The sequence below is a fragment of the Tauraco erythrolophus genome, chromosome 6 (genome assembly GCF_009769465.1).
Source record: "Tauraco erythrolophus isolate bTauEry1 chromosome 6, bTauEry1.pri, whole genome shotgun sequence".
Classification (NCBI taxonomy): domain Eukaryota; kingdom Metazoa; phylum Chordata; class Aves; order Musophagiformes; family Musophagidae; genus Tauraco; species Tauraco erythrolophus.
Window position 1 is genome coordinate 20,160,346 of NC_141470.1, and position 23,815 is coordinate 20,184,160.

A 23,815-nucleotide genomic window follows, 5' to 3' on the forward strand; every position below is an offset into this window, starting at 1 on the left:
ACATACACTATGTGTCACTTTCAATAAACCTGATTTGTATTGCTGCAGTTTCAAAGCTTTCGAAACATGAGATAATTTTGATACAGCATCTGGACGCCAACATTCATCTTGATAGCCATCTACTTTTCTCGTTTCCTTGATTATGATTTATAGCTCATAATCTCTTTTAGTGTAGGTTGGTATTATTTCAGAATCCACAGATTTTATATTGAAAAATTGTGAGTTGTTCAAACCATTAAAAAGCCATCTTCAATATCCATCTCTGCTGTTTTTTCATCATCAACTGCTGTTGAGATTGCGTAGAAAATATGATTTCATGTATTTGATTCTGCCAAGGGGTCTTATGCAAAGGAATGATGCCAACAAGTGGCTGCTGAGCAAAGTATGGAATGAGTAATATCTGCCACTGCAAGGCAGTCCCTGCCTAGAAAGTTGATATTTGAAATGTTTTATTTTCACTAAGTAGGCAAAGCAGGCTAAACAGACTTTGTCACTTGAATGGGAGGCAACAGTTGTCCAGAGAAGAAGCGGTGAAGTCAGTAGCAGTGAATTCTTTTCTCTGCCAATTACTATCATGTGTATAGTGGCAAGATAAGAACATTTGAGAAATTATACTTCCATTTCCTTTCATTCACTACATTGCTGTTACTCTCTTAGATCTTACGAATTTTTTTTCAGATGGATTTTTTCTTTAGATAGTGTATTTTGCTATCTGGCAAAGTAAAGAAAGGATTTTTTTAGAACAAAGTTGGCATATTATCACTATGGGTTTAGGAACTGTAAAGAAATGCTGCCTATACAGTAGCCTTGTTTACTGCTTTTTCCTGGTATCCACTGATATCCGCTATAATACTGCTTGTTGAGACTAGCTTTGTGTTGAATAGGCTCTGAAACAATTTCTTTCAGTCTCCAAAAAGACATGTAACTTCTAAGGAGTTTTAAATAAGATTTACATTTATCAATTGGCTAAAACATATGGAGAATTGTATCTAATCAGCTCGGCATACTGCTGAAAATTCATTATAAGTTGAGCAAAACTCTGTATGTTCTGTGTAGATTATTCCAGTGATCATTAAAGGATAAATCTACCCGTGGAAACCTGAAATACCTTGTTGAGGACTTTTATTGGATTCTTTGTGATTTTGAACATATCTATTTTTCTCTCTCCTGCAAAACAAATATTTCACTTACAGAATTTCATGTAGGTGGTTTTGAAAAGAGAATAAATTAAATGTAATATCTGCAGAATAAAAATGTTCTTCAATCTTAATATGTTATTTTCCACACTTTTGGAGGAATTGTTTTCTGTTTTTATTTTTTTCCTGTTTAAGTTCACAACTTTCAGATTGCACAGATTTGTGCTCTATGCTCTAATCCTCTCAATTTATCACAGTTTCTCATACATTATTTCACTCAAAATCCTGCTCCAGTGTTCAGTGGAAGTCAGGCATGCACGCTGAAAGAGAAGGTTTGGCAATAGAAACATTTTAGTGTATAAATAAGATCAAGATGTTGTCAGCTGACAACAGTGTACTGAAAAGGAGAATAGCAAAGGGAAGCTGATAGATAGGAGTTTAATAACACGAAAGTAAATAAAGTTTAAAAGGAATGCTAACAGATAAAATTATTATCCCAGAATAGAATGACATGGTAAAGTGCAACAAAAGTCAACTTCATGTTTATGGTTCTAGTGCATCTGCTGTCATCTGCTGTGATATTTTGTTTAACAAAACAAAACAAAAAAAACCTCCACAAAACCAAAACACCTCAGAAAATATTTCAGGAAATGCAGGGAAAGTAGTAAGGAATTTTATCAGGTAGAGGAAAATTTAAAAAAAATAAACATGTACATAAAAATTCTCAGTGGTGATATCAGTATGCTTCTTAGTCACGCCTTCCTATTAGACTTAAGGACCAAATAGAAGTGGTTAAGTATTAAAAATGGGAAGCTTCCTCCTGTCTCCAAACATCCTCCATTGCTGCTTCCTCATACAGTAACATTGAACAGACTTCCTTCCAAATTTTGCATGAGATCACCTAAACCTACTCTTTTCCTGAAGCAAAATATATTTTTCTTGTTATATACAAATGTACTTTTCATGCTACTCTGTAATTCTGAAGAGAATGAAAATGAAAAAAAGAAAGTTCTCTGTGAAGAAGCTAAAGTAATTACTAATTCTTTAGTTTACTCCTAAAAAGTTAAATTAGGAAGTTTTAAATTAGCAGTTTTATTAGGAAGGTCAGGTGTTTCTGGAAGTCTTCCTCTCTGTTCAGAAAAAAGCTAGATTCTGCACAGTACAGTGTAGTATACACAGAAATACATTAGCATGGGTAATTATGGCAGCTGTTGTGTTAACCAGGCTATGTTGTCTCTGATGCCCAAGATAGTTTGGATATCTTTGCCTATGCAAATATGTCCCCAGGTTTTTTTGGCAGGTTAGTATGCTCATGGTTATTTGCAAAAGAAAAAAAACAACTCAAAATAGTATACACTTAAAATCTATAGGTTTAGAATTAAGTAATTGAAAGGATGAATATAATAAATCTAATTCTGACTTATCTATTCCAAAACCCTCCAAACACAAAAAGATGATTGCTAACTTAGTCATGTGCTTAGAACATTTCTCATAAAGCACACCTTAGAGTATTCTTAATCAGAACATGTTTTTTTAAAATGTAAAAAATTATTACTATATTAAAATCTTTTAAAATAATTTCTCAGGTAATTCCATGTAATTTAAGAAATCTGTAACCTTCTTGAGGTTCTAGGTTTGATTTTTAAACTTCCTGAAACAAAGCAAGCATTAATTAGGAATCTCGTTTTTGTTCATGAAATAAGCCCATTGTAGTTAGCATCAGAAATGTATTTATTTCCAGAAGATATTTAAAGGTAAGAGTTGAGTCATAAGCTCTGAATGTAGACACTAACCACTGAAATGGTGGCATCTTTCAGTGTGATATTGCTGAAAATGTTAATGCAAAGTTCATGGTAAGAGGGAGAATTAGTAATCAAAATAAACGAGGTGGTTTTCATGAATCAGCCAGTAATCATTCTACTTAATAGCATCCTATGAAGTTCTAAGAACAATAATAAATTATATTGGAAGAAAGTTTTCTTTTACAAGGAATAACCATTCTACTCAGAGTTAGAACAAGAAAGCTATTCATGTAGATTTTGCAGTTTTAGGCAGTTACTGTGCCCAAGAATTTCACACATCAGACTTTACCTCTATCAAAATTCCTGCCCTAGTTCCTCAAATTTTTTCCATGGCTACTTCTGTCTTAAACATGATTTAATAGCCCTGAACTCATCCATTATTATCTCTAAAACATCTCTTAAAAACCAAGACATGAAACTGCTCTTCCTTGCCCCACCTCTAATAACCAGTGTTTTGCATTGTAAGCTTCATTCTCCCCCTCTTACTTCTCCATTCCAAGCTGCTTTTCCTTGCAAGCGTACAAAGTGATTTTATAGAGAGAGAGAAAGAGAGAGATGTATGTGTGTACATACATACATACATATATATATGTATAATGTTCCATACAGTCCTGTTTGGGCTGTAAGACTCCATGCCAGTAAACTTTATGGTCGTGTTTACAAAAGTTTCATGTGTCAACAGTAGGTTAGTGAACATGTTGTTTCCATGAGGAAGCAAATACATTTTCCAAAGTCCGTTTACTTGTCTTTCGTTCTTCCTCCAATGTTTTCTGGTTCTACAACTTTTTCCTATGTCTTTGTCTCCAAAAAATGCTACTGGCAAGGTGCTGCCATTATGGAATGATGACACTGAGACTCAGAGCTTCCATTTTCAGTAGTAGCATCACTTTTTCTACTGATGGGTTCTTTTCTTCCCTTCTCTTCTTTATACTTTCCCTGGGGAAAAAAAAGACATTTGAGTAAGTCTCTCTTTAGTGTGTTTCTTCATTATTGGTAAGAGTTATAAAAATGATTTTTCTCTAGCACATTTAGCTGTAAGATTTCACAAGCTGTCGTAGGGAGGAAATGAATTTTCTTCTAAACATCGTCACCTTGAAATAAAAGATTTTGAGGAGAGAAATGTAGGAAATTTGAGTTCTGAATTGTAAGAGAAGAATCCTGAGGCCCAGCTGTGACCATCCACCTATCTTTTGGATCACAGGTACTATTCTGTTGGAATAGTTACTTTCCTTTACATAATTTTACAAATCTAAAACCAAATTACACCACCCACATGGAGGAAAGTTGAATTTCATCCTGTCTACTGTAGAGAAAAATTAAACATATCATGCTGTGGAGGCTTGATTCTTGTGTACTGTCTCAGTTGGCACTTACATAAGTGAATGCTCCTCTCGATTATGGGTGAGCATTGATGTTCTCTATGTGTTCATATAAATATGAAACTTCCTTACATTCTTTTTATTAAGTTAACAACAGTCCTTGAAGTCAGAAATTGAAACACAGACTCTTCACTGCCTGAGCTACACGCCAATGTAAAAGTTTTTTGTCCCTGTCCAAGTACCTTGAGTCAGAATAACCTTCTCTGGGCTGAGTCCAGTGCCTGCTCTGCATGCTGCAAGACTAGCACTCGCCTTGTGCTTTTAGTGATAAGTTATTTGTAACTATTGGTTGTGAGTGTAGTAGGTGAAACTATTTTTGAGTTATATTCTAAAGCAAATTATAAAGTGCATCAGCAGCAAACTACCAACAGATGATGTTAAAATAAATAGTTGTCAGCCTCTATGTTTACATGTATGTATGTGTAAAAGTTAGAAATCATGTTCATTTTCATTGCTATTGCTGGCAAATTTCACAAAACTGTAAAGCAAATCATAATTATTAAAGATATGGATCCCTGCTCTTCATTTAGCATTTATATGTTAGATAATGGTAGTGATAATCTTATACATTAAACAAACAAGTTAGACAATTTGTTTCATGTCAGGCATGCATTACTGGATGTTGATAGTAAGTTAGAATAAATTCATTTATTAAATAAACACGTGCAGAATCTAGTAATGCAGCTTTTCCTAGGCTCAATTCACACTGAAGTACTTTGAATTTTTCCCTCAATAAAAATTTCTCTATCACTATTCCAACCAGCATCAGTAATGATGTACGTTTAAGTAGACATCGAGTTGGTGAATCAAATAAGTTGAAGTAAAGCTTCACAGGTTGGAATCTTAGTTGTCTATACTATTTTGTTGTATAAAACAATGCTAACATAATTTAAGAGTCCTCAAATGGCTTTTTAATTAATCCCCTAGAATAATTAGCACAATATAAACTGCTAAAGGCTATTTCCAAAAATTGATAATTGGTCAGATGAGTAGTGAGTGAAGTTGCAAGTTTAGCATGAGAAGGTGGAACTCCACTGAAGGGGTCCTTTTGTATTGTGAAGGTGAATGGTACAAGAGGTTAGCTTTTTGCCTTGGCTTGAATGCTCTTAAGTGTGGTTGGATATTAAAATCTGACTTTATTCCACAAAGTAGTCAATATTTTATATTATTAGTATAATAAAAGCACTATACTGTACTATTGCAATATATAGCATATGTATAATAACGTTAATATATTTATCACTGACATAATAATATTTCTATACATTAATATTTTTATTAATAGATCATGTCTGACCATAGATAATTGTGATGTTTGGTAAGAAAGTCTGTTATAAGAGGACTGTACATATTTAGTCAAATAACAATTGCTTTAAAAAATAGCAATTTTTCTTTTATATAATGTACATTAGGGGTACGGTTGTATCTACATGTGGTTCTAATTAACCTCTGAATTTACCTAGGTGATACATATTATTCATTAACTGAAACTTTTCACTGGTATAAAGTGGAAAAAAAAAGAAGGTATACTGATGTATTATTTACAGTGTATTTTTCCACTAATTTTCAGTACGTTTCAAAATTTGCTAGTGGTTTTGCTATTAATAAAATACACCAAACCTGAAGCCTACCGTACTATGTCATTTACTCTTACATGAATCTAAAATTTGCTTACTGTTTTGGGAATGATTCCAGCTCACTCCTCTAGAATATTAGTTTCTATGTATGGGGTGAAAAATTGGCAAAAGTTTAATCTGTAGAGCAGAACAATAGACTGAAATCGATGGAGTTGAATAGTTAAAATTTCTGTGAATTGTGCTATTTAAATTAATTGGAGAGAGAAAGAGCCTGTAAAACAGCTGTTCCCACTTTAAAAAGAGGGCATTGCTTATTAATTAGAATTTGAAAAATAGTTTCTTGAAAACTCCCTCTTTCTTGGCAGAGTCCGAGGAAATTTTTCTTGTACCAAATTTGAATAGAAATATAAACTCTTTTTATTTTATAACTTGTTAAATATTTGCATTTTACTCTCATTTTGCTTTTTTTTTGCTTGAGCAAAAGCTTCTTTTTCTAGGTTAAATTGATCAACTTGTTTTGTCTTGTGTAAACTGTAAACTTCATTTGAATGATTATGTCAATATTTTGAATTTTATACTGTTTCAGACTTCGAAGCAGTGTGTCATGTTATTTGTTTTAATAATCACAAGCTATGAATCAACCAAAAAATGATGGCAAATAAAGCTAACCACGGAACAGGAACAGATCTATATTGGCAAAGCCTTAGGTAATATTTTAATCTGATGCAAACCAGTGTATTACAATTCTGCATTATTAACAAGTTCACTGTTGAGTGAGGAAGCCCTTCGTGGCCTCAGTATACAAGGAGATGAGATGTAAAGTTCTTGTATTGAAAGACTTGGGAAGAACGAGGTGAAGTTAAAACTTGTTTAACTTCAGAGGGTTTACAAGCTGAACTATATTGCGGTCCTCGAAAAGGAATTTCTCAAATCAAACTTAATTAAGTCTTCAGATGTGTGTAAATGTAGGAAAGCTGATCAGGTGCATTCTGTTTCAGAAAATCTGGAAAAGTAAGAGGGTAGAAAGGATGAAGAAAAATAGAGAGAAAAACATTGATCAGTCCTTTTTATACAGATTTTCCAGGTGAAACAGGAAATCTTAAAAAGGGTAGAGGAGAGTAAGGGCTTTGCATAAGATATTTCTTCCGATGCTTTTCTCCTCCACTGTGTCAAGAAAAAGGTGAAAGGATTAATCAGAGATGTATTGGTCCAAACCAGCAGATAAATAGTAAGCGTAATTTTGCCTGAAAGCCCATTTTACTATAAGACTGATTCACTGTGTCAGTAGTGGCCAGTATACCTTGACTCAGATGTTTCATTGAAATTACTGCTCCCTGTTCTGCTTAAGTGTTGTGGAGCTCCTTCAGATCAACTGAAAAAAACACCTAAATCACCAGATAGATTCTATTACTGGCGCAGGTATTCCTGCAAATACAGGTGGACAGTGTTGCTTGAAAATAACACTAAATTGAAACTAGCAAAGTGGAAGTAGCAGCGAAGTGAATCAGTCCTGCAATCCATCGAGTATAGGCTGGGTTCACTGCACAATTGTGGTAAGTGGCTTCAGTATCGTGCATCTCAACCTGTGGCAGTACTCCTCTGAAAGTCGTCTGAGGTGAGCTGATGGAAAATTTCTCTCTACTGTTAGTGCAGCTCATTATTTATTGAACATTGCCCCCATATAATTCTATTTGGTGCAGGTGAATCTGAGGGCATATTTGCATATTGTTGTTAATCTGAGAAAAAAAACATGTTTTTCCAAGACTGAAGAAAAGCAGATGTTTTAGAAATGAGGAAAGAAAGGCTAGAAATAATAATCGAAAGAAAGTTAGAGGTGTATTACAAAAAAGGTAGATTTAATTTGCAGAATATCTGTACAAAATTGCATAAGCAGAAATTGTATAAGAGAAGTTCCAGTTCTCCCCTTTGGGGGAATTATGACCAAGCTTTTTGTATCTGATTTTGCCTGCTTCATGGACTGTAAAAGCAACTCTAGTCTTCTTTTGTGAAATACTTGTGCTGGAATTCTGCATTGTTGAGGAGAGGGTTCATTTTTTGTGCCTTGAACCTGAAAAAAGTTTGGGCATTCAAAAACTTGTGTATTCAAACTTGCACTTTGAAACCTTTAGTCCACTACTTCACCTTCAAACCTCTGCATCTTGTATCTTTAGATCACTACATCTATGACATTTTTAAAAAAAAAGATTAAAAAATGATGTTTTTACTACTGTTCCCATTCAGAATTCTTAGAAGGTGACAGACCCTGTGTTCAGTGCAGCGATAATCTTGATTAACAACCTCAACTACCTTAATTTGGACTTCAGATACTATTTATCTGAATATCTTGAGATAAATAGAAATAGAGGAATTTATGAAAAAAATAAATTAATAGAGTACAGGGTATGCCATTCTTCAACAAATGTTTGATTAATATATTGATAAATTATTTTCCTTATTTTTTCTGATATGTTTAACTTAATTTCTCATGGGAATAAAAAAGGAAAATCTGAAGTCAAATGTCAAACAAAAGGAAAGGATATTTCCTGTTCTCAACAAACTTCCAAAATAATTTAGAATTGGAAAATTGTTCGTCCTATGTCTGTCTGTTTTTCCTAATTATTTGCTGGTTTCCATGTTGTTTCTCTTGGTTGCATTGGACATCTTGTCTTCTCTGCCTTCGTTCCTCTTTTCTCTCAATTTAGTAGTTTGGGTTTTTTGGGAGTTTTTTAGTTTTTAGAGTTTTTTTACATGTGGGTGATCTGTATAACTGACTCTAAATAGGTTCTTAAATTCAGGTTAATCGCATTCTATAATGTATTCATTACTTTAGATTGTGTTACATTTTCTGTGATTTGACCAGTTTCTTCCTCCATCGTAAATTAGCATTTGCTCTCAGTTAGGTTAAGGGCAGATATTCAGAGGTTTCTGAATTCTACATTATCTGTTACTTTGTGATGGATAAAAGGTGGCAGCATCCTGGGCATACAGGAGGAGACAAGCGTGGCAGTGATCAACCAGTGCTTATACGCCAAAAGCCCCAGTGCTGCCCTCTGTAGCCCTGACTTAGTTACACGTCTCACACCAAGTTGCATGTGAAGCAAAGAGAAAATTGTGAAGATGACAACTGCCAATTCAAAGAGAAAAGACAAGGATACCACCTTTTATGCTCAGAAATGAAGACCTTTACCCAGGTAGTAGAAGACTTAGGTTAGTTTTGGCTTGGCCTGGAGGGATTTCAATTCACCTCTCCTGTGTTCCAAAGACTGAATTTGCTTCCACATCTGGATGGTTGCACCTGAAGCAGAGTATGAAAGTGACAGCATGATTCTAGCCAAGTGTGACAAAGCTGAGATTTGTAACACTCATATTTACAGACTTGTTAATAAAATAAATAAGCAGGTATGTGCCTTGAAGCAGGTTACAGAATGCTTTTATGGTTAGTTTTGAAAAGTGTCATCTGGAAAAGAAAGACAATTGATGCCATCACCAGATGTGTGATGATGTTCTTTTTTGTAACACTAGATAGTCCGAGGATGACACTAGGTAGTCTCAGGATGACAAAGAGGAAGAATCTTGTTAGGAAACTTTTTATTTTTGCAGACTGCAGAGTTCTCAGAAGCACTAAATACATAGAAAATTGGCAGTGAGGTATGTGGGAGTAAGAAAAACCTTTCATGTAGAAACAAGTGAGCTGGTATCCAGTATTTATACTGTTATTATCATGTACTACCAGTTAGTTCTGTTTATCAGTAGAAAGCGTAACTATTGGATATAACTCTGAGTATATAAATTTCATCTCAAACTATCCAAATACGATGAATTTCTAAGACTAACATCTTGTTGGCTAAAAGATGCAGCATTCATAGACTTCTGGTCCCATATATGTGAGTGTAATGTATCGTACTTCAAACTAACATACTTGTTCTGGGCAGTTTGTGTTAAAATGAGCTCTGTGCTCTCCAAAAGATGATGATAGTTTCTCAGTTTACCTTTTCAGATTTCAAAGTCTTCATAGTCTGGCATCAGTTGATATAGTCACTGTCTATTCTGAATCATGCAAAACACAGAATGCAAAAAATAGTTTTCAGCAGTGGCATGTAAAGCAGGGTTTTCCATATCAAGGTCAGAAAATCCCTGGTGTTTGCAAGCATGGTGGGAAGGAACCAGACAAGATTTAAACATTGCTTACATGATATTGAAAAAGCGCTTCAACGGGAACATCCAGGAAAACATTCCAATCAATAGTGCTTCTTTTTTTTAGATTTAATTATCTTTTTGGAGAAAATATGTTTGTAAATAAAATTTGCCCAAGTTCAAAGCTGGGAAACTTGGTTTAATTTACTTCTCTTTAAATTTTATTAATTCCTACTGGTAAGTAAGGATTAGGAGAAGTTTATGTCTCTATATACCATAAAATAATTTTAAGGTTTTTCCGCAGCTGAAAGAAATAGCTAGAATATGGGGTTTGTGGAACTATTTTATTTTGGTTTGTTCTAATTAATTTGAAATACAGAGAAACTGATGTGAACTGCTGTTTCTTGTGAGTTGTTCTTTATACATTCATCCTGTGGATATGTGGACACTTCCATGCTTTAGGAAATGCTGTGTTTCACAGAAATCGTGATGGAGAACTCATGGTGGGGCTCTTCATCTTTATGAATGTTGCATTTAATGTATTTTTATTTTATGTTCTCCAGAGAGATGCCATGGCATCATCAGGCCTTTTCTTCAAAGATGGCAAAAAACGCATTGATTACATATTGGTCTACAAAAAGTCAAGTCCACAGGTAGAAAAAAGAAGCACGTTTGAGAAGAATTTGAGAGCAGAAGGGCTGATGTTGGAACGAGAGGTGAGTCTTTTAGCTTATGTGGTATAAAAAAATCTTTATAGTACTGTCATACTTTATTTGATTTGTAAATGATTCCTGACAATCTTATAAGCTTTTCCAGTCAGGTTTTGTTTAGTTCTATTAAATGAATAATAACAATTGTTTGATAGTGTGTTTAACATTTTTGGGGGGCGTGCTTGTACGCAAATACACACATGCATGTACCCCTCAAAGTATGATCACTTTTAAATTGGTGCAGGTGTAGTGCAGTATAGAGGGAAAACTTCCAGTTCTTTATGCTTGCGAAACAGAAGAAGCTTTGGTAACTCATATTGTGGCTTTAATATATAACCTCTATGTCTTTCAGCAGAATGCATGACACTAGATGTCTCTGTTTCTAAAGGGATAAAGATTTTCAATGTCGTTAATCCATCTCGAGTTTGCATGGCATAATCTGTATTGGGTTCTTTAAGCTAGACTAGTTTACAATTGAAGTGCTACTATTTAGACTTCTAAAGTTTTTGAATACATTTTTTTTTTAAAAAAAGGCTTTTTATTCTAATGGTATTAAAAATGAAATTCATATTTTATGCAGAATGCAGAGTTTCATTTTCAAATCCTTCCTCCTTTTTTAAAAAAAATACTGAAACTTTAAAAAAACTTTTAGCATTAGAGGGGATTTTTTTAAAATTATTTTTTCTAGTTGCATGGGTGTCATTTTGTCATCTTGACTCTGATCTGTTATAGTTTGTTTTCCCAAAATTCCAAGTTAACACCTCTTCAAGGCTCCAAATACAGTTGCTGGTAGCATAGAGATTAATTATGGTTTGTGCCTAGGTGCTCACAATCCATCTTCTAAATAAATATTAAAACTAAGGTGCTCTTTACATTGCCAAAAAAATAAATTATAGGAAATGGTGGTTTGGCTTGCGTTTTATTTTTTCCTTCCCTGCTGTGTGGTAGTGAAGTGTGGTGGATGTTCAGGAATTTTCAGTTCCTCTTGCAAAATTGTGGGCAAAGGCCTTTACTTATCGATCTAGAACCATCTCACAAACATGTTAAATTGTTGCTGTTGTGATTGGGATGGCACTAATACCAATATTAATATAAAAAGGAAAGAAAACAGAGTCAAGAGAACAGCTTTGGATTTTTGCTGGTTTTTGCTCCTATACTTCATGTGTCTTTCATCCTGATTTATACTTTTAAACTCAATACAATTAGCTTACATGTTCTGTGTTACAGCAGTGAGATTTTAACTGTTTTGAAGTCCTTGGAAGTTCTAGCTGACAATGTAGCATGTTGAATATTCATAAATAACCGACCTGACAGTAGTTTAAAATTTGGTTTTAAAAATTGTTTGGAGCCTAATAGAAAAAAATTATTGGATTTTGAGATATTTATGGAAATCAGAACAAGCTCAGCTGGAGTCAATTCAGTGACACTACAGAAAAAAAATGTTTTTATAAGATCATAATTCTAGATATCAAGTGGTTTAAATTGTCTTCCAGTAGAATTTATTTTACCCACATCTTGTGAGAAAAAGAACATCCTAGAAGTAGTATTATTGAACTGTGATATGACTTTATGGAACTGGTAGGAAGAATCGCGAATATTTTAAATTTTATTAATCCTTTAACTAAATTTTCTTTTACCTTTACTTACCAAACCTTGCATTACTCGAGGTTTTTGGGAGGCTTTAATCAGCCTCAACTCTGTCAAAATATTTACTTATAAAAACTCAAGCACATACATCTGCAAGAAGGGTGTGGAACTGAAGTGTTCATAAGAACAGATAAATATAGGAACCTGTAATGGTGAAACTCTCATTCTGTGTACAAATAAATTAGTGATGAAAAAACATTTGTGTAGAGTATTTCTTGTTATTTTACAAAAAAATCTCAATTCATACAGAGATCACATTTATATGTTCGTAGCAGATACTGCAATTACTTAACCATTCCCTGGAGTTACCATTTTGGCAGAGCGGGACCTGCAGCCTGCTCTTAGCTCTTGTGATGTCTCTAGCAGCTGAGCACTCTTCTCCTTAAATGGGAGACAGAATGGTCTTCAAACTGCTCGTCTAAGATGATTTTGAGGCGGTTTAAAATCAAGACATTTATTCCATGTCAAAAAATGCTTCATGAAGCCTTTCTCTGCTTCTGCTGTGTTTATGAGCAAATCTGTACTACAGATTCCTTTTGACAGTTACTAGCTTACTCATATTACAGGGCTTGGGAGAAGGGGAAAAAAAGTTATTAATTCTCCTTTGTCTAGCTCAGAACACTTGCAATGCTTTCAGACTTGCATGGCCACTTCGGCCTAAAAGCAGAATTTGACCCTGAAGAATGCTTTTAGAAAGGTGAATGCCATAATTTGAATTATTAATATGCATTTATTTGTTACCACTCTTTACAGCCAGCTGTTACAAACAGTGATATCATGTTTGTTAAAATTCACTGTCCATGGGAGACGTTGTGCAAATACGCAGAAAGAATGAACATCAGGATGCCTTTCAGGTATTGTGGAAACTATTTTAAGAAACTTGTCATTTGATGCTTAATATTAAAACTTCATTACTTACCTTAAGGCTAAAATGCACTCTTCGCAGCATTGTGGCCAGGCATGCTTATATTTAATTTAGTGAGATGATATGGAGAGAAGAGTGAAGAAATAAATAATGGGCACTGTTCTTTTCACGTTTACCTGTGGTACTTGTTTCCAAGCATACTTTCCAAGACAAATTGAGCATATGACTTTAGAAAATAATGTTAATAGTTCATACATTGTTTTGGATGTCCTTGGCAGAGTTTCAGATATTCTCCATCTGAGCTCAAGTATGCTCCTTGATTTTAGAGTATTTCTGAAGTCTTACCCAAAGGCAAGTGAAATGACAGAAATAGCTCGTGTCTTCTGTGTCTCCTGATATAACACATATTGGCATTCTTTGGAGAAAACGAGACACACTTATTTCTTGATCCTCTAAGTTTTCTTTCGCAGAGTAATGAACTAAACTAAGTTCATTGTCTATGTGCTAAACAAATTCTATCATATGTTTTTGCAATAAATATTTGTTATTTATTTGTAGGACAAGTTAATATCTCCTGCAATAGTACAGACATTTTTAAAGGAGAAAATGTCCCTTTTCAAATTGATTAATAATGTTTTTCCAGAGAAAGAAGAGCATGTAGTGTGTCATAAACCTCATCAAGAGTTAAAATGGTAACCAGATGCCAAAACTATATGACTCACAGAAAATACCCTTAGAGCACTCCTTTCTCACTTGAGTTGCCAAGTGCTCTGTCTTTCATGTCGCTGCTGATTTCAGCTATCACAATGCGGTTCTCTTGACTTGGTCCTCAGCCAGAAACAGTCATCATGAAGCATCCTTGCTCAAAACTCTCTTCAAATAGTCAGTTCTATACTGAGCTTCTACATTATCCCATTAAGCCTTCAAAGTCTTTTCCATAAAAAAAAAAAATGTTTTCTGTAACAGTCATCTTCCATATGTTTGAGAATATTATTATAATGCCACTTGAGCTTCTCTAGTTTGAATAATTCTTGTCAACATTTTAAATATAGAAGTGTTTGCATATGTGTATATGTACACATAAACAATCAAAATTTTAATTCAAAAATAGTTCTTTCCTGCTTTTCATACTCGAAGTCACAAAATTAAGTTAAGATTTAGCAATTATTTGAATTTTTCATTATTTTAGTAACTTCACAGATCTGTAGCACTCTTCAGAAAAAAAAAAAAGAGCTGACTTTTGCAACACTTTATTTGGAAGGCATTCGAAGTCCTGTTTCTTTAGCATATTATTAACTGGCTTATTCTCTTTTTTCACTCCCCTAAAGTGTCTGATCCATGTTTCTTTGTTTCTGGGCTATTACTTTAGCTTCATTTTATACCACTCAGTTGAGTACACCAAAAGTAGATAAAATGCTAAATTTTGTTGCTTCTTGGCAGTTTTGCTATAGAATGAAGTACATTTATTTGGTAAGAAAAAAGCCTACTGTCCACCACTACCTCCATAATAGAACTGTGAGGAATAGTAAACTGATCACCATTTCTTTTCTCTTCAAAAGGATCTTAATAGGGATTTAAATGAAATTGCAATCTAAAACTTGTGTGAATATTTCAAATAGGCTATTTCTTTAATTTCCATACTTTTTAAAAAAAAAAAAAAAAAGTCAGCACAGTTTTATTGTGAACCCAAAGTGGACGTAGCAGAATAGAATGAAGGTCTCTTTTGCTCTGCCAGCAGCCTGTCTAAAGTGTCCAATATGGAAGCTAAGCAAATTTAGAGCAGTTTCATGATGCCTTCTCTCTTTCCATAAAGCTGTGGTTTTAGAGACTTTCTGAAGCAAAGTTCATGTCTTCATCTTTGTTTATATTAGCCTCTGATGGCTTTTCATGGATGCAATAATAGCCAGCTACACTTATGGAACAACATTCTGTGACCATACATTTTGTAATTTAATTACATGTTCCGTCAAAAGCACTTTTTTAAAAAAAATCTTGAGCTTGCTTATTTAAATCAAACCTTTCTTAACTGGATGATGTATATTGTTTTCCTTAGGTAACTATTTTCTCCAGTCAATGGACAGAGGAAGCTCAAATCATACAGTTCTCCCATGATTACAGTACACTGGAGTGGTTCCCTCCCAAGAAGTTTTAGGTAGTCCTTAGGTAGTTTTAAGTAGTCCTACAAGGAGCAGGGTGTTGGACTCAATGATCCTTATGGGTCCTTTCCAACTTCAGATGTTCTGTGATTTGTTCTGTGAACAAATTATTTCTCTTAGCCTTTATCTGATTTATCAGAGTTTTCTTATTGTACATTTTTAATATGTAATCAAAGAGGAGATCTAATCTTCCCTGCAGGACTTTAATGCAGTACACCACTGTTCTCTTGCACAGTGTTGCAAAATTTTGGCTTTTGGATATGGTGGCTAAAAAATACCATATGTTGGAATTATGTATGAGTGATACATGAAGAATTAAACTCATACTTTTTAGGTTCATTTTTCTTAATCTAGGGATCTAAACAAAATCAATAGAACTATTACACAGGTTAAGAAGTCTTTTTCACTGTTACTGAAAAGTAAAAATGTTTTTTTCTGATCTAGGGAACCACCTAGCATCCCAGAACTGTTTTAGTATGGAATTATACTTAAACGTGTTGGCGGATATATAGTATACATCAAATATGTAATATAGATGGAATCTCAGTGTTTCAATTACAAAAGGAAATTTTCTACCATTTGAAAAAAAAAAAAAGACCAGTGTGGTTAATCACTGTTGTCTCGTATATAGTTTCAAACAGGATTTATGTTAGCATCAAGGTTAGATCATGACTGAATTATAATTTTTACCAATTTATAGATATTTTTTTTAAGTACATGATCTAATAGTAGAAATGAAACTTATATATTTCTGGAACTCAGACAAAAGTTTAATTTTATCTATGTCTAAAAGTATCTTTTGTGACACATAATTATTATTGTGTGTAATGAATAAATTAGTTGTATCTGTAGCTTAGCTGGATGCCATCTGTGCAAAACAGTTAAAGGCAGTTAAAGACAATGAAGAAAGTTTTTTTTTTTTTAAATGTAATGTCTGAAAATCGTTTAATAATTCTTCGTTGCTTGGTTTACAATTCTGCCTAGTAGTACCAAGTGTCAGGCTGTCAACAGCCTGCAGATTGGTAGATACATAGTTTTCCCATGGCTACATATTTTCCAGGCAATGTTTTCTCCTCAATCCTTTTAATGTATTCATTTCATTTTTACTTTAATGTAAGTAATATACTTTAATCAGTCTCAAATACTGCCCAGATGGGAAGTTGCAGATCTTTTTAACTATGTATGGTTCTGGGCTAAGAAGTGATGGAGAAGTATCCAGAGTGAAGGTATCATTTTTGTGTGTATTAGAATGGGGGGAGAAGGGGATAAATATCAAATGAAAATAATGTTAAACTTTCATAATAATGTATCCAAATAAGCTAGGTTTAATTCCTTCTAAAAAATAAACCTTGCAGAAGTAGTAAGGATTTAGGCAAATTTTAAGTAGAAGATGAGCTAAGTGAGGAGGAAAGCCTCTTGTGCTGAACTTCACTCTCCCCAGATGAGTATCATGGTGAAGATACAGATACCCCAAGGAATCTGCAAGATCGAGGCCTTTGTGTGGTTGAAATGTGACATGAAAAGATAGGATGAGGCCAGGAAAAAAACTGAAAACCTGAAACAAGATGTGCAAAATAATACACTGCAGCAAATATGTCTATGTATGATTTCAAAATAAGTGTTCTCAAAAGACTTTACTGGGAATTTCTGGTCTTGTTTCTCTAAATGTCTATGAGCAGTGAAAGATGGAGAGAACAGTTAACATGAAAGTTGTTTGTTGCAGTTAGTACTCTTAGATTTTTAGGGCCCATGTGTTATCCTTCAGTTGGATGCAAAATGTCAAGGGAAAGTGGTGGTATACCACTTCAGAGAATGGAGATAGTATCTAATGGCGTTAAGCGCTTGTGGTATTTAATGCATAGAGTGCATAAAGCGTTTAATAGCATGGAAGCCCTGTTGATTCTTCTAAAATGAGTTTTCTGAAATAAAAGCTAAGAAAGATCACATGAAATGAATACTAACAATGACAACATGGAACTCTGTCTGATGGATGTCTTATGAATAAATTACTGCTTAGCTATTATTATTGTTAGCTTCAAGTCTGAAATTTAATTTTGACTTAGAAACAAATTTAAAACCTGACAATTTGTGAAATTGCAGCATTTTAATGACTTATTCTATTTCAGTTGCCTTTTTTTTAAGTGTTTTTCACCTTTCTGCCTACGAAAATGCATGCTTTAAAATGTCCAGTGTTCTTTTATAATGTATGTGTTCTTTTATAATGTATGTGTCCTTTTCAACTGTCTCCTACTTGATTATTCTCAGCTGATTTTTGCTGTTCTTTCAGGAAAAAATGTTATTACACTGACTGGAGGAGCAAAACCATGGGCAGGTTGGTGGGTGATGTGTAGCTTCTAATTTTGTCAGATAGTCACCCTGCTAAAGAAAATCTATTCGCAGTTGTAAATTTATCCAAGAAACTTGGAAAATTAGATTATTTTCTTGAAAACTCAAAATATGTTAGCTCAAAGTGTTAAAATATTCATCTGTAACAAAATACAGTACTTTAAAGCTTTGCCAGCTCTCATTTTAGAAATGCAAAAATGTTTATGACAGGAAAAAAAAAAAAAAAGGCCTCATCCTGGCAGCAAAGATTTAATACTGGAGCTATCCCTACAGTTATGTCTGCTGTTACCAAGGCATATATCTTTGGCATGAAAGCTACTTTCGAGTGTATGTCTCAGATTCTGGTAGTCAGCTATTTCCTTAGACATGCAAATGTAACTTCTGTTGTGTGTGTCCTGGAGATCAGGGCTAAATCGATGCCACACACCGAAGGCTGTTTTGAATTTTTATTTGATAACTGACAGAATAACTTATACGCTGCAGTGTTTAACTCTCTGGGAGGCAGGCACGTGGAAACCTCACCTGCGGCTGCTGCTGTTGTTGCTGCTTCTGTCCACCAGGAGAAGGGTACAAGAGGCCACCGCAGTGGGCGAAAGTAGCCTAATCACTCCCTGTTGCTCTAGTCAGACATAATGATTTCTTGTGAATCCTAATTACCTACGGATAAAATATGAAAATTTTTACATGAGGGAAATCTCCTGAAAGAGTTTTCTATCGTGGGTTTTCTCAAGGTGGATCTCGAGATGAGGTTACATTTGATTTAGGTTCTCCTGTTGTTACTTTAGGTGATGAAGAGCTCTCATTATTTCTCAGGAACAATTTAAGTAGTCTCATGATATCAGTTTGCAAGATGATCAGCTGACAAAAGTAGACAAAGCACCATTGAACGGTAAAGTGAGAAAGTTTTAAACACATCAGCAGATAAAATATATTGAAATAAGCCAATCTATAATATAAATTTACAACTGCGTTTTTCCTTCTTCCCAGTCATTCGCATCCTTGCTCCATTTTAGTGTGCATTATGAAAAATGTAAGTGATGTACTTTGTAATGCAAAGGCAAAATCAACAAGCTTTACTGCAAAATTGTTTCATTTCATCTGTAATCCATCTGGTGAGTTCTAGATATTAAATAAATTTATTTTCCTTTTTTAGAAGGACAGATGTCCAAAACATACAACTGAATTTGAACCAAGTGATAAACACTTTTCGTGCCAGATTGATTTTTCATTTGAGACTTTGTGAGAATTTGGGGATGAATATTTTTCTAACTATTTTTTCTGTCACTTTATATGATAAAGTGCACAAAGGAATGCTAAGAAAAAAAGAAAAAAAAAAAGCAGCTACGTCTGAACATGAAAGCTAACTCTAAAATTGCTGACATACACATCTCACCATTTTAACTTACACTACTGTCATTGTTTCTTTGTTTCTTAACTTTTCAAACTTAACTGCTCCTCTGTAATTTATCAAATCTCTCATTAATATTTCTAAGTTATTAAGCGGCATTTACAAGAGCTACAATGAAGAACTATATTAAAGACCTTGTATATCAAAGGTAAAATTTAAGGCTATAGAGTTTCTATAATTGAAGAGTATAAGGTAACATTAGTATATTAGACCCTGCTGTGACATGTACCCTTCACTGAATTTACTGACATGGTTATGTGATATATGTAGATATCTATAAAAGTCCTTCCAAAAAATATGAAAAAGATTATTAGGACCATGAATGAAAGGACAGAAGATAAATGTAATGCATGCTGGTATACTACCTTTCTTATATGTGATATCTATGTGATACCTCTGTATTTCTTTATTTACATACCTTAAAAAAAACCCATCTTTAACATTGTACTTAATCCTATTAAGCTTGAACTCCTTTCATGGGGCCACACTGTAGAAATAATTTTATCATACTCCTGAAGAGCAATGCTTGGAAAGCCTTCAGCAAACCTTTTCAAATAAAAGGAAGTTGCTAGAAGTGAGATATGCAAGTAAATAATGTAGGTATCAAAAACTTTCTGAACTCTCAGATTTAAGACTGAATAATCTAATGAATCAGCCTTGTGCCTGCCATATCAAACACACTGATTTCATGCTGATTAAGAATGACATTGAGGAAAAGAAAATTAAAAGATAGTTGCCTTAGTATGCAGCTTCACTGCCCACTGAAATGTTGAAATAAATTTATACTTCTAAGGATAGAGAACCAAAAATGACTTTGTTTAGCAACTGAGCTGCAATAAATTTGCTTTGCAAAAGAACTTCTAAAACCTTTTGAATTTCTATCTGCACACTGAAGTAAAATTGTTATTATCATGCCATTGAATAAACATGGTATTATTTCGTTCTTTTTGGTGATGATTTTTTGAATTTGTCAACCTTAACATGTTTCTCATTACAAACCATGGAAACATACCACACCCATGGGATTTAGTGGCGTATGGTTGACAATTCTGGCCAGTCTTGAGAGGCACAAACACCGAACAACCTACCAAGTGGTGGTTGCTGTCAAAAATACCTGACATTACCAGTGACAGTTGCTTAATTTTAATATCTCATTCCATGAGTCTGATCAGATAATTCCAAACTCACCTATACTGTGTTTCTTTGCATTGCAGACTGCTGAGTAAACGTAATCTGCATTTTTGGACTAAATAGTTCTGGAAAAAAGAACAACCAACCAAATAAAATGGAACAGTACAGTTGAGCATAGAAGTTGAGCAAAGCTGAAATTACAGGAATTTTCATAGAATATTAAATTCTGTATCTAAGAATAAAATGTATATATGTTTCAGAATAATATCATATAGTTCAATGTGCATAAAGTTACAGTAGCGCCAGCTGGAGTGGTTTCAATAAGAGCTGGAGTACCTGAAGTAGCGGCCGGTATCTTTGCTGCACTGTTCCACTGAGACATTTTTGATCTCATTGCATAAACTGGCTTCACGAGTGACTTCACCAGACCAGTCTGTCTGCCTTTACTTTTATTAAATAGACTAGACTGAATAGATTAAGTCAGGAATCTGTTTAAACTGCTACTTTTGACTTCGAAAGCCACTCTGAGTAAAAATGCTAATACTGAGTCCTATGATTTAGGCAAAAATTTGTCTTAAATTTATCATTTTGAATGAAAGCTCCATGAAACTTCAGTTTCTCCTCCAACTGTAAAATGAAGTAAGCCAAGAAAAGAGGCCTGTCTTGCTGAATTATTTTTGTTGAGACGTCTGGGTATTTTCCTCATTAAAGAAAAATCTAGTTTTTGACTCTAAAAAAAAATCAGCATGTGTACAACAGAAAAAAAGATGAAGCCAAGAAAGTGAAAACTGTACTTATATACACTGTGTATAACTGTACTGAGAGAACTTCCACTGGAATCAGTAAAAATAATGAGCTTAAGGTATTATTTGAGTAAAGGACACGCTTAAGGGATGCATCTTCCTGACAACTGTATTCTGTGTTTCAGCTTTATGAACAGTTATGTTCTTTGGCTCATAATGCTTAGTGTCAGAGTGGTGTCCCTCAAGTGCAGTACCAGTTATATACAGAGAGTGCACCAGTACCTTGGCAATGTATAGCAAGAAGAAAACGTTGAGAATTTTAAATGTAAACATAAAATTCTGACCCCACATTTGACTTGGATTTCTGTCTGACACTGTGTCAAACAGGGGCAGAACTTTTTTTACTGGTGTTGATAAGAGGTACATTTCACAAAGGTCACTTTGCTGCCTGAGAGCAACTTACTGCGTAAGCAATTATTACTCTTAATTATGAAATAGGTAGCTGTGCTTCTGCTTAGCATAGGCAGTTAAGTATTCACCTCAGATAAAAAAATCTGATGCTTAGCTTTACACTTTTTGTGGATATGAGACATATATGCTTTATATAGCATGCATACATATTCATTGAGTAAGGCCCAAATCCTGCTGAAAAAAATATTATTTAGGGAATATTTTTCTAAAATTTACGTTTTTCTTGGATCTCTGATAGTGTCATAATATAGCACTCATTTAATATGAGACCCACTCCTTAAATACCTATATTTCATTGCAGTTGAAGATTAAAAAAATATAGGTCAGCAAGAAGTGCAAAACTGAAGTGATAAGGAGGTAACTTCTAGCATTTGCTTGAAAATTGACTGCACTTCACTAGATTTACCCATGTATAAACCATGTCCTGAGACACTATTTAGGCAAGTTGCCAATAGAAGAAAATCCTTTATGTTACCAGTATATAATCTAATCGGGGATACTAAAATTGTGTTCTGTTTGTGGTTTATAATGTCAATTGTTAGGAAACTGCAGGAAGCCATACCTAGGTTTTTTTGTCTAAATGCCGTATAGATATATCTGTGTAACTTTTATTTTATTTGATGTTTAGGTATACTGCTTTGTAAGGCAATGTCAGCCCTTGTATTTTTGAGGAAAATTTTGCAGAGGAAGGGTTTATTGCAATCAGAAAACCATAAAAATTTGATCCTGAGCAGTCTTGCATTTACTTTCAAATTTTATGAATTTTAGTGAGTTGCCAGGCAAGGGAGGGAGGAGGAGTTACACTTACCTTGTCCAGTGGGACTAGAGAAAGTAATTAGAGATGTTCTTGAGTAAAGCATAAGCATCCACAGTTCTACCAGATGAACTAGCTCGGAAAATTATTTTCCCAGACTCACTCAACACTGCCGTCCCCTCTCAAACCATAATCCCACTAGTTCTAGGATGAATTGTGCTTGAGTGAAGTGTGCAAGATAGATCACAAATAAATACTGTTAATTTTGCTTTTTCACTCCATATTTTCTTTTAGTTACTTAACATGGAAATTTCCTGCTTTCATTTCATTTCTAGTATGATGTCACTAAATAATGCAATGTTGGAGATAGAAACAACGAGCAGGTGAGAGTGTGTGAATCTGATTTCCTATTGTCTCAGTTTGCAGAGGAATATGAGAGAGCTGAAAAGTTGGTTGCCCAGAAACCCAATGAAGCTTGATAAGGAGGCCCTACCTGATCTGGAAGAAACAGATTGCTACACAGCACCCTTTAGCCGTGCACGCATACACCAGTAAGTGCTGGAACTGAAAAGGCAGTGCCAGAGACCACAAGGATTTTTTTATTTTCTCACTTCTAAGCAAGTGCCATAGAGGCAGCCATTTAGCAGATGGTCACTGGCAAATACCCAGTATAGTATTTGATATTTTCTATAGATTTTCTCTTAAAGCCAAAACCTGCTCTCTGATACTTGCAATTTGATGATCACTCAGTAGTATGGGCAAAAATTTGACCGAAAAATGAACACTGCCTTTTTGGTTTAGAAGTTTTTCTTTCCATTACGTTACAAAATGCAAATACTTGCTCAAGTTTGCTTTATTTGATTACATGTTTTACTTAGGCAAAACCTGAGGCAACCATTGGAATTGGGAACACCTGGAGGCAAGCTACAACCAATGATGATTTTTTCTTTCTTATCAGATTTGCATTTTTAAAATGCTTTTGTCTCTAGAAGTATAAATATATATACACCAAATAAAACCCATATGTGTTTAAATCAACCTGTTGATGGTGATGTAGTTAAACTGTGCCATAAATTTTTTCAGGACCCAAAAGGTTAGATTTTAAAATTCTGGCTGTTTCTTCATTTTTAAAGTATTTTGTGATAATTCTTTTAGGAGAGAAAAGTTAATTTGAAGTACAAGTATAAATTAGGCTAAATAGGTATTTTTTTCTTCTCAGTAAAGAAGCTATATGCTACTGGACTGACTTTACCCTGGAAAGACAGAGTAATTGCATTATAATATTTTTTTTTTTTTCAGTAATTGGATTACTGTTATTAATTGGTTTTAGTGTTATTTCTCAATTAGGTCAGCTGAGGTTATCAACTGTAATAATGTCACTTTTGGCACAGCTGAGTAGGCAAAAGCTCCTGCATGTCAGATTTCTGACATCTGGAATCCAGAGCCATCTGGGAAAGGACACTTTATTTGGCTCCATCCTGCGATTCTCTAAGAGAAACTGGTGGTAGAGCTGCTACTCAAGTGTCCAGTGCATGGGCTGGTAGTTCTGGTAGTTC

General features: G+C 34.3%; 1 protein-coding gene across 2 annotated transcripts in view; it reads left to right on the forward strand.

Moving 5' to 3' along the window:
* ANO3 (anoctamin 3) overlaps nt 1-23,815 on the forward strand; it is a 210,213-nt gene that overhangs the window by 141,873 nt on the left and 44,525 nt on the right. For both annotated transcript variants that reach the window (XM_086612632.1, XM_086612633.1), the window contains exons 5-8: nt 10,592-10,744; nt 13,139-13,239; nt 17,694-17,738; nt 22,679-22,810. In XM_086612632.1, the coding sequence (XP_086468758.1) occupies nt 10,592-10,744; nt 13,139-13,239; nt 17,694-17,738; nt 22,679-22,810 (431 nt within the window). The remainder of the gene's footprint in view (nt 1-10,591; nt 10,745-13,138; nt 13,240-17,693; nt 17,739-22,678; nt 22,811-23,815) is intronic.